This window comes from Oncorhynchus clarkii, chromosome 6 (genome assembly GCF_045791955.1).
Source record: "Oncorhynchus clarkii lewisi isolate Uvic-CL-2024 chromosome 6, UVic_Ocla_1.0, whole genome shotgun sequence".
NCBI lineage: Eukaryota > Metazoa > Chordata > Actinopteri > Salmoniformes > Salmonidae > Oncorhynchus > Oncorhynchus clarkii.
The window spans coordinates 16,927,390-16,939,080 of NC_092152.1; the positions used below are offsets into that span (position 1 = coordinate 16,927,390).

Sequence of the window (11,691 nt, forward strand, 5' to 3'; positions counted from 1 at the left end):
AGGGAGAAAAAAACAATAATCAAGTTTAGAATAAGGCTGTCCCGTAACAATGTGGAAAAAGTCAAGGGGTCTGAATACTTTCCGATTGCACTGTACAGAAGTTGTAGCTGTAGACCACAAATACAGTAGAATATAAATACAAAATAAACATCGTTACATACAGGCCTATGCAATGGTGTAAAGTACTTAAGTAAAAATACGTTAAAGTACTACTTAAGTAGTTTTTTGGGTCTCTACTTTACTATTTATATTTTGACAACTTTTACATCACTACATTCCTAAAGAAAATAATGCACTTTTTACTCAATACATTTTCCCTTACACCCAAAAATACTTATTACATTTGAATGCTTAGCAGGACAGGAAATGGTCCAATTCACACTTATCAAGAGAACATTTCTGGTCATCTGTACCGCCTCTGATCTGGTGGACTCACTAAACAAATGCTTTGTTCATACATTTTGTCTGTTTTTTTGTGTGACCCTGGCTATCCTTAAATTTAAAAAAAAAAACTAATTGTGCCATCTGGTTTGCTTAATATAATGAATTAGAAATGTATACTTTTACTTAAGTATATTTTAGAAATGACATTTACTTTTGATACTTAAGTATATTTAAAACCAAATACATTTAGACTTTTAGTATTTTACTGGGTGACTTTTACTTGAATGATTTTCTATTTAAGGTATCCTTACTTTTACTCAAGTTTGACCATTGATTACTTTTTCCCACCACTTGGCCTATGTGTCTCTATACTGTAAGATCTTCAACTGGTACAGTATGTAATAACACTTGCTAATGTACTAACTTTTAATCATTTTAATAATGTAATGTTTTTCATTTTCTAGGATAATGTGACAGCTAAATCACCTGGATAAGGCAATAAAACGGTTGAACAGATAAGGTGATACGTTTTTCTGGATAAGTTTAATAACCAACAGCTTACTCTTTGGACATGTAGGCCTATACAGTATAGCAACTAGTACAGCTGATAATAAAAACAAACAACTGAAATAACCACCATTTTGACTGTCACTATAGCAATCCATGAAGCACAACGTGACACTTTGAATTATGTTGAGCTTGTCATGTTGACTCTTCCAAAGCTTGTTGTGCTGTGGATGGCATGTTTTGCCAATTGAGCTATCTCCTGTGGGATCAGAGAGTAGTTGTTTAGAGGTTTAGCTGATCAATTACTTGGAGAGCGCTGACCTATACAATAAAGCAATAAGAATCAGACGTGTAGTAGACTTACATCTGAGCCCCCCCAAAAAATGTAACTTTTGTTATATTTAATCATTAAGGCACGAGAGGGTGTGGTATACGGCCTATATACCACAGCTAAGGGCTGTTCTTATACACAACGGAATGCGAAGTGGCCATATACCACAAACCCACGAGGTGCCTTATTGCTATTACAAACTGGTTACAAATGTAATTAAAGCAGTAAAAAGTTATATTTTGTCATACCTGTGGTATACGGTCTGATATACCACGGCTGTCAGCCAAACAGCATTCAGGGCTTGAACCATCCAGTTTATAATTAAGCAATAAAGCCCGAGGGGGTGTGGTATATGGCCAATATACCACGGCTAAGGGCTGTTCTTAAGCATGACGCAACGCAGAGTGCCTGGATATAGCCATTAGCCGTGGTATATTGGCCATATACCACAAACTCCCGAGGTGCCGGATTGCTATTATAAACTGGTTACCAACGTAATTAAAAACAGTAAAAAGTTATATTTTGTCATACCCGTGGTATAAGGTCTTACATACCATGGCTTTCAGCCGATCACCATTCAGGACTCAAACCACCCAGTTTATAAATACCTTAAAATCAATCTTAGTCTACATTAACTGCTTTTTAGGCACAGTCAATGACTTACCGTATTTGATGAAAACTGCCTCTCAATCTGCTCCAAGACATCTGGTATCTTCTCAGCAACTAACTCGGGTATGACATCACCTGGGAAAACAGTCACATACAGGGGCTATGGTTTTCTGAAGGGAAAATTATAGCACTACATTCAAGGTGAGGAGTGTACACTAACCATAACGGGCCATAGCACTGAGAAGGCTACAAAAGTTCCCTACGATCTCTGGGTTGTCATGGTGTTGGAGTTCTGCTTCCTTGACAATAGCTAATCCACTTCCTCCATTGGGAGTGAGGAGAAGCCTGAAAGCAGCCAACTCTAAAAGGAATAGAGGAACAGGGACAGTTCTCATATGTTCTGATATAAAGTCTCAATGTTTATGTTGACTCACCTGAGCTTTTGACAAGACTGTCCAGAGCAAGGAAAGCATACTTCACCACACAGCTATGCTTTAAATGTGCTTGGAGTGCGTGCATCAACAGAAGGGTGGAATCCTCAATGTCCTGGTCTTCAGATAAACCTATCAGTGGAGAATCCGCCAATCAGTTAGTCAATCAATCGATCAATCTGGTGATGAATCAATAATTTGGGTGTGCTGATGTGCAAAAACAAGCTGTGGAAACTACATTTCTGACTAATTTGTATAATTTGACTTAGGGCGTTTTCACATATAAAATGTAGTACCCTGGTTCGGTACCCTGGTTCGGTTTCCTGGAGCGTTTGTGAGAATTCTACAGAACATGTTTTGCTTTCACAATACCTGAAAATAACAGTTTGAGGGTGCAATCAGCAACAAGCACATTCTACATGATGCTAGCGAGCTAGCTTATTTACATTGGGCAAAAAAAAAAAATGCAACTCACGCTGCCGTGTCACAATACCTGGATTTTGGACCCGCTACTCAAGCAGGTCCAGGATTTGTTTAAGCCAGGGTCCGTTTGCGTTTCACACATGCTTTATAGCATGGATCTGGGTCTGGGCCATAAGGGGATATGTGAAAGCGCCCTTAATATTCTGAAGGTCTTAGCCTACCTTGTAGGGTCAGGGACGACAGGGCTGCACACACAGACTCCATCACTGTGCTGTCCTGCATGTGTGCCTCTGCTGCCACACACACAGCCTCCACAGCATCTTTCAAAGGTACAGCTCCAAGGCAAAGTCCTGGAAAAGCACAATATGCTGTTCACACATACAATACTTTGGCTGGTGGTGTGTGCAAATTATCAAGAAATTGCAGATCATTTCATTTACACAATGACAGCTCTCACTTTGTGTCAGTAAGCTCCATAAGCATTTGCAACAGGGCACGACAATGTCACAATCCTCTGGAAACTTCCTCAGTGTGTTCAGCACCTCTCTGATACCGTCCAGGTCCAGCACCACTCTGGCTGCCTGCTCTGATGAAAGGGAGGTATGTCAGTAATAATATAGGGAGGGGCTTGCCAGTGCTGAAGTACCCTCAACAATAGGCTTAGCACCCCCATTTGCACTAACCTGGGTACCAGACTGATAGCTAATATTTCACTCATAGTACTCCGTGACATATGCCAAATTCATGTTTAGCATGACAAGGAGTGGGAAGGTGTGGAATGATAGCTAAACAGACTGTGCACCCCCAAGTAAAGAATGTATTAGCACACTGTGCATTTGGGAAAATCCGGGTAACCTGAATCTAAAATGGTAGATGACCTATTATTAAAGTATTACTGACCATCCCCGGTGATACAGAAGAGAAGCTGAAAGGCATGAGAGAGCAGTGGTGCTTTCTCAGGGTGACTGTGCACGGCGTTCAGGACACAGGTGATCACTTCCTTGGTAAGCAGACAGGAGCCATCCCCAGCTTGGCCCAGCACTTCAAGGGTATTGCAGAGAGATGACAACCTTGTCATCTATACAACCAAACCTAATACCAACATGGCAGAGGAATCTAACCCATATTAGTGCAACCCACCCCAAGTGTTCACCTACCTGCAATTAAACGCTGGTGTAGGACCTGGCAACCATTTTGCTGAACACCTGCACAGTCCATGTGACTTTGCATGGCAGTGGTGACGGCTATAACAACGTCAGTTACCCTATAGAATACTACCATAACAATTTAAAGTTAAAGTAGAGGCCATGTTTTTCTAGAGGAACATTTGTAATATCCTGGTCCCAGATCTGATTGTTTGGCATGACAAGGACCATGAGTTGCCTATTTATATTTTTTATTTAACCTTTTATTTAACTATGCAAGTCAGAACAATAAGAACAAATTCTTATTTACAATGATGGCCCACCCAGGCCAAACACGGACAGTGTTGAGCCAATTGTGCCCTCCCTATGAGACTCCCAATCATGGCCAGATGTGATACAGCCTGGAATCAAACCAGGGACTGTGGTGACGCCTTTTGCACTGAGATGCAGTGCCTTAGACCACTGCGCCACTCGGGAGCCCAACCTATATAGCACAAACAGATCTGGGACCAGGCTAGATGTATATGATAAGAATTTTAAAGATCATATCGCCCATAATGAGCAAAGTAAACAGCCTTACTGTTCCTTTCCTCAGACAGCAGGTATGACAGAGCTGACATCTGGACAGATTCCACATCTCTGTAGGTCTGCATGAACTCTGCAAATTACAATGGACCACTATTCGTCAGAACACAACTGCAAACTCTTGAGGACAAGTAGGCTATAGGGATTAACCTCTGCAGTAATTTAGACAGGTACATTCATTCGCACAGTATTGTACAAAAACATACACAATTTTAATAAAACTAGTAGGGAACGGAGGACAATAAAAATAAGTACCGACCGAGCACACTGTCAAAGCCTTGGTGGAATGGCAGCCCATGGACACCAGGGGGCAGTGTTTTCTTCATGGCATGTAGAGGGGAGCCACACAACAGCAGACAATGCTTCACCAGATCCTCATTCACCAGTTCCCTTTATTGGAGAGATAATCTCAGTTGACCCAGAACTAAAATCTTGTGTCATTTTGTCAGATGGTACCATTTATGTTTACATAGTCTGTTCACAAGACATTAGTGAAGGGATAGCATAACACTAGTTCATCCTATCCCCCCTGTATCTAGAACTAAAGTTCAAGTTTAATTTATATTGCCATTAATAAGTACAATACATACATTGAAATGTCTCTGATGAGAGCTCAACCAGACCTCAACCTTTGAATGTCTCTGTGATGAGAGCTCAACCAGACTTCAACCTTGGAATGTCTCTGTGATGAGCTCAACCAGATTTCAACCAAACTGTGACAGCTGACAGTCTAGGGCACATGTCCCAAACTCATTGCATGAAGGGCCGAGTATCTGCGGGTTTTCGCTCCACCCTTGTACTTGATTGATGAATTAAGGTGACTAATTATTAAGGAACTCCCCTCGGCTGGTTATAGAAGTCTTAATTGAAAGGGAAAAAACAAACCTGCAGACACTCAGCTCTCAGTGGAATGAGTTTGACACCCCTGGTCAAGGGCGACTACACTACTCACCACACGCTGGTCCTGGTCTTTGGGTTGCGGTCCAACATCATAGTGAGGACTTGGTGGAGGCCCTTGAGGACGATGATGTTCAGTGATGTCTGGTCCTCTCTGATCCTCAGCAGCTGAGAGATAGATCCCTCCACCTGTGGATGGGAGATCAGGGTCTTATTCATTAGTCCACACTGTAGCAAAATGTTTTGCAATGGAAAACAAGGATTTTTTTGGGGGGGGTGGGGGGGAGTTCCCTGTTTCAGTCCGCTTTCTTCTGTTTGGTGCCAACCGTCAGTAGTGTTTCTGAAACCTCTCTTCCAGTACCATCAGCCTTCCCACTTCTTTGATTAATTTCAGCACACCTTATTCAACTAGTCAAACCAGGTGTGCTAGTAGGGGAAGTTGGGGAAGTTGCACAACTGAATGCATTCAACCGAAATGTGTCTTCTGCATTTAACCCAACCCCCAACCCCTGAATCAGAGAGGTGCGGGGGGCTGCCTAAATTGACGTCACCGGCGCCCGGGGAGCAGTTGTTGTGTCGGTTAACTGCCTTGCTCAAAGGCGGAAAGGCCAATTTTTCCACCTTGCCAGCTCGGGGATCCGAACAAGCAACTTTATGGTTACTGTCCCAATGCTCTAACAGCTAGGCTACTTACCGCCCCCGATAGTACTGGACTAGATTAAATGATTTACAGTACATAGGTGGGATACTCGAGGAGAGTGTTTTGGGAAATGCTGATCTACAAATCAATCCCACCTCTATGGTAAATGAAGAGTAACTAGTTAGTGATAGACGTACATCAAGCATGTGACAGGTCAGCATGTCGAGAAGGACACACCCCAGGGACCAAATGTCGGACTTCTCAGGCATCTGATGATGGGTCAGGCTCTCTGGAGCCATCCATCGTTTGGCACCTATAGAGATACAGTAAATAGCAAACAAAGTAAACTGTACTGGTATTAATTACTACATAATTCCATTTAATAAAATAAAGAAATATTCTATACATACAGTCCTTTACTCTTTTGTGTAACTTTACTCTATCTCCTGTGATGGAGGCAGTTCCAAAATCAAATATGACAAACTTGGCCTCTTTTGTGATCAGAATATTTGATGGCTTCAAATTCCTACAAAAAAAAGGAGAAATTGTACTCTGAAATTATCATTTTTAGAAACCATAGGCTATTCATTCACACAAACTATACAGGCTTGCCTGGCAGCACATTTCAATGTGAGGGGCAGGTTACCTGTGAGCAATACTCCGTTTGTGCAAGTAGGCCAAAGCATCCACCATTTGTCCCAAAAATGTCTTGATGACCTGGTTGGAAAACAACACTCATTGCCCTCGATGCTTAAGGGGTTGATAACATACAGTATGTGTTAATACGTGTTGAACTAGTGATGGAAATATCTACTGAGTTGTTGATGACCTTTTTGTTGATCTTCTTTTCCTCCTGTCTGTGATAAGTGACCACAGTGGACAGGGTTGTCATGTATGGGCAGTCCATTACCATTGAAAGAAAGACAGAAGATACCTGAGAAGGCAAAGTGATTTAATGAGACTGACATTCATGTTTTAACATTTGTAAATGTTCATTTTAGTCATTTAGCAGACACTCTTTTCCAGAGCAACTTCAACTAGTCGGCTCTGGGATTCAAACCAGCAACCTTTCAGTTACTGGCCAAACACTCTTAACCGCTAGTCTACCTGCTGCCCTATGTGTCATATACAGGATATATACTTCATCTGTAAATAACAAACTTACACTTTCATCCCAAAAAATGAATAACTTCTTATACGTGACAATGTTGGGATGTCTCACATTCAGCAGACAATGAGCCTGATGGAAAGAACACATGACTTTGATGGACACAGTGACAGTGTGTACCAAAATGTCAACAGATAGGCCTATCAGATGGAATAGCCAGATGGTGACATGTGGATCAAGTAGCTGACATATACTAGGCTTTCTACTGTACTATTGCAACGTAGATTATTAACTAACTTTGCATAGTATCAATACTAGTTTTGTGAGAGGTCTACAGGATCTCACCTCCTGGTATGCTTGGTTGGCTCTGCCTTCATCCAAACACTCAACCTGTGGGGGGCAGAATTATATCAGCATGTCAACATCTATTCTAAAAAGAACCAATGCAAATCCTTATCAAATGTGTGCCCACTACACGACTGTATAACGTTACCTTCTTTAGTGTAAACTCCAGATCAGACGTTCTTTCCTTCACAAATAGAACTGTCCCAAAGCATCCGGGGCACATTGCATCCAAAATCTTAAAAACACTTTACATGTTACAGTAATGCAAATAAACAAAAACATAAGCTAATAATTATGCTGTAACAAATGGGCACGTTTTAATGTAACCATTGCAGGCCCCTTGATATCACGTCTGTCAGAAAACTACATTGAGGTTAACTGTTGAGGCAGAAACTTGAACCATGAAAATATACATTCTTACCATATAATCGTCCATGGTGCAGTGTGTTCAAGGTGTAGAAATCTGTGCGCTGCTTTGGTAGCAGTGTTCAGTGTTGTGTTTCGAATAAGTGCATAGAAACAAGACTGTGACGGTTATGAGGGGATTGCATATGCGCATGCTCAATTGCGTACACGCGTATTCAGATATTAATCAATATAACGTCTCAGCCTGGGACACAAAGCAACTCCACAATTATGTTTAACCGTTCAGGATACATCACATTCAGTTTAGCCTTTGCCACAGACTTTCAGTTCATCTTCAGTAATGTTAATGTTGCCATGATGTTGGTAACAAAACACTTTTTAAACGTGAGCGAAGGCTGGGAGCCGAGGCTATACTTTGAGATAAAATTAACTGAACAGTGGTAGTCATGTGATTGTGACCTTCCGTCTGCGAGCGTGTGATTGGTTGCAGGCACACACTGTTAACTGTAAGTATTTTGAGTACAATTTGAGTTGGTGGCTGTGTGTACTTGAAGACTGAAGAAGCCAATGTAATGCCCGAAACGTTTGTGGTTTACCCAGTGCATTTCTGGAATATATAAAGTTAGCGACTCTCTTTATTGTATAGCCTTTTACAGGTAGTCAGCACCGCTATTATCTTTTTTTTGTGGTGTGCACCATGTCTTTTACTGGACTTGGAGACTCCCAATAAAGGTAATTCTTATGTATGGCTATTACTTTTTTTTTTATTATCTAAGGGCTGGCCATGCATGGCACACCATAGTTCCACCCTTTTCATATTTATTCCTGTACGTGTGTGTTAGACTTGCTGCCGCCAGGTGGCGCCAGATGACGGCAGGTAGCATAGGCGTTAAGAGCGTTGAGCAAGTCACTGAAAGCCAGACTACTTACCCGTGATGATCTGGGGGTACTTCAGCAAGGCTGGAATCGGGCAGATTTGTCTTTGTGAAGGACGCATGAATCAAGCCACATACAAGGTTGTCCTGGAAGAAAACTTGCTTCCTTCTGCTCTGACAACATTCCCCAACTCTGAGGATTGGTTTTTTCCAGCAGGACAATGCCACACAGCCAGTCAAGCAAGGTGTGGATGGAGGACCACCAGATCAAGACCCTGTCATGGCCAGCCCAATCTCCAGACCTGAACCACATTGAAAAGCTCTGGAACGTGATCAAGAGGAAGATGTATGGTCACAAGTCTTCAAACAAAGCCGAGCTGCTTGAATTCTTGCCCCAGGAGTGGCAGAAAGTAACCCAACATAAATGTGAAAGACTGGCGGAGAGCATGCCAAGACGCATTAAAGCTGTGATTGAAAATCAGGGTTATTCTACCAAATATTGATTTCTGAAGTTAAAACGTTAGTATTGTGTTGTTTAAAAATGAATATGAACTTATTTTCTTTGCATTTTTCGAGGTCTGACAACACTGCATCTTTTTGTTATTTAGACCAGTTGTCATTTTCTGCAAATAAATGCTCTAAATGTCAATATTTTTATTTGGAATTTGGGAGAAATGTTGACAGTAGTTTATAGAATAAAGCAACATTTTTAAACACATACCTATAAAGAGTAAAACCAGAGAAACTGATAATTTTGCAGTGGTCTCTTCATTTTTTCCAGAGCCGTATATCTAAATTAGGGGTTCAACAATGGGTTCTTCTAAAATCATATGGGTTCTTGCAATAAAAAATCCCTCTAATGGTCTTTCTTATTGAACAGACCCCAATAGTTGGTGGGGTTCTTAGAGGAACCCAACTGAAAATGTTGAAAAAGAACTAGGCAAGTCAGTAAAGAACAAATTCTTATTTACAATGACCACCTACTGGGGAACAGTGGGTTAACTGACTTGTTCAGGGGAAGAACAACAGATGTTTACCTTGTCAGGTCAGGTATTTGATCTTTTGGTTAGTGGCCCAACACTCTAACCACTAGGCTACCTGCCACCGCAAATCTACGGTGCCTTCAGAAAGTATTCGTACCCCTTGACTTATTCCACATTTTGTGTTACAGCCTGAATTCCAAATATATTAATATGCTTATTTTCTACAAACAATATCCATTAATAACAAAGTGAAAACATGTTTTTATAAATTGTAGCCAATTAAATTGAAAATGAGAAACTTAAATATATAATTTACGTAAGTATTCACACCCCTGAGTGTGAATGTTAGAATCATTTTAGTCAGCAATTACAGCTGTGTCTTTCTGGGTAAGTCTCTAAGAGCATTGTACACCTGAATTGTACAATATTGCACATTAGTCTTAGAAAAATTATGCATGCTCTGTCAAGTTGGTTGTTGATCATTGCTAAACAGCCATTTCCAAGTCTTGCCATAGATTTTCAAGCATATTAAAGTCAAAACTGTAACTAGGCCACTCAGGAACATTCAAAGTCATCCTGGTAAACTAGGGATTTGATTAATTTGTCACTAAAATTATAACATCATTATACAAAGTGTACTTGGCAAGTATTCAGACCCCTTGACTTTTTCCACATTTTGTTGTTGCAACCTTATTCTAAAATGGATGACAGTTTTTTTCCCCATAATGGCAAACCAAAAACAGGTTTTTCAACATTTTTGCAAACGCATTACAAATAAAAAAGTGAAATATGCCATTTACAGCACCATATTCAGACTTTTGTTGTCAGTTAAGATCAAATTCAAATCTTTCCATCTTTCTTGACGGCCTACCCCAGCCAAAGACGCTGGGCCAATTGTGCACCAAACAACACAACATTTTCAGTCACCTCTTTGTCTGAAGGACAAGTGGATAAACCAGTAAATGTTTTATTTTACCTTTTTTTTATCTAGGCAAGTCCGTTAAGAACAAATTCTTATTTACAATGACAGCCTAGGAACAGTGGGTTAACTGCCTGTTCAGATTTGTACCCTGTCAGCTCTGGGGTTTGAACTTGCAACCTTCCGGTTACTAGTCCAACACTCTAACCACTAGGCTACCCTGCCGCCCCAAAAGCTCGTAGTTGGATCTCGGGATCGAGCTGGCGGTCCGCCGCGAGGCGAGCTACCACCTGTCCCAACCCCTGCCTCTCCGCGCCCCCTCGATGCTCTTAACTGAGTGTCCCGCGGGGTCCGAAGCGTTTACTTTGGAAAAATTTGAGTGTTCAAAGCAGGCCCGGTTGCCTGAATACCGCAGCTAGGAATAATGGAATAGGACTCCGGTTCTATTTTGTGGGTTTTTCTATCATTCTCTGCAGATCCTCGCAAACTCTGTCAGGTTGGATGGGGAACATTGCAGCACTGCTATTTTCAGGTCTCTCCAGAGATGTTTGATGAGGTTCAAGTCCGGGCTCTGGCTGGATCACTCAAGGACATTCAGAGACTTGTCCCGAACCCACTCCTGCGTTGTCTTGGCTGTGTACTTAGGGTTGTTGTCCTGTTGCAAGGTGAACCTTCACACCAGTCTGAGGTCCTGAGCACTCTGGCGCAGGTTTTCATCAAGGATCTCTGTACTTTGCTCTGTTCATCTTTCCCTCGATCCTGACTAGTCTCCCAGTCCCTACTGCTGAAAACCACAATGCTACAATGCTTCACCGTAGGGATGGTGTCAGGTTTCCTCCAGATGCGACAATTGGCATTCAGGCCAAAGAGCGCAATCTTGGTTTCATCAGACCAGAGAATCTTCTTTCTCATGGTCTGAGTCCTCTAGGTGCCTTTTGGCAAACTCCAAGCGGACTGTCATGTGCCTTTTACTGAGGGGTGGCTTCCGTCTGGCATAAAGGCTTGATTGGTGGAGTGTTGTCCTTCTGGAAGGTCCTCCCATCCTCACAGAGGAACTCTGGAGCTCTGTCAGCATCATGTTCTTGGTCAGCTCCCTGACCAAGGCCCTTCTCCCCCGATTGCTCATTTTGGCGGGGCCTGCCA

General features: G+C 41.8%; 1 protein-coding gene across 2 annotated transcripts; it reads right to left on the minus strand.

Annotated features, from left to right (window-relative positions):
* Window positions 1–808: 808 nt before the first annotated feature.
* LOC139410668 (serine/threonine kinase-like domain-containing protein STKLD1) lies at window positions 809–7,995 on the minus strand. Of its 2 annotated transcripts, XM_071156054.1 has the most exons (19): window positions 7,827–7,995; window positions 7,554–7,640; window positions 7,406–7,450; window positions 7,118–7,192; window positions 6,782–6,886; window positions 6,599–6,669; window positions 6,363–6,478; window positions 6,150–6,265; window positions 5,368–5,501; window positions 4,675–4,805; window positions 4,411–4,488; window positions 3,843–3,959; window positions 3,586–3,726; window positions 3,143–3,271; window positions 2,907–3,035; window positions 2,266–2,394; window positions 2,052–2,192; window positions 1,887–1,966; window positions 809–1,150 (listed from the first exon to the last, which is right to left on the minus strand). In XM_071156054.1, exons 1-19 carry the CDS (start codon window positions 7,839–7,841, stop codon window positions 1,073–1,075), a joined length of 1,917 nt encoding a protein of 638 aa, XP_071012155.1. In that variant the 5' UTR covers window positions 7,842–7,995; the 3' UTR covers window positions 809–1,072. The 2 variants fall into 2 exon arrangements, with proteins under 2 accessions (XP_071012155.1, XP_071012157.1); XM_071156056.1 differs by lacking the exon at window positions 7,118–7,192.
* Window positions 7,996–11,691: the final 3,696 nt, after the last annotated feature.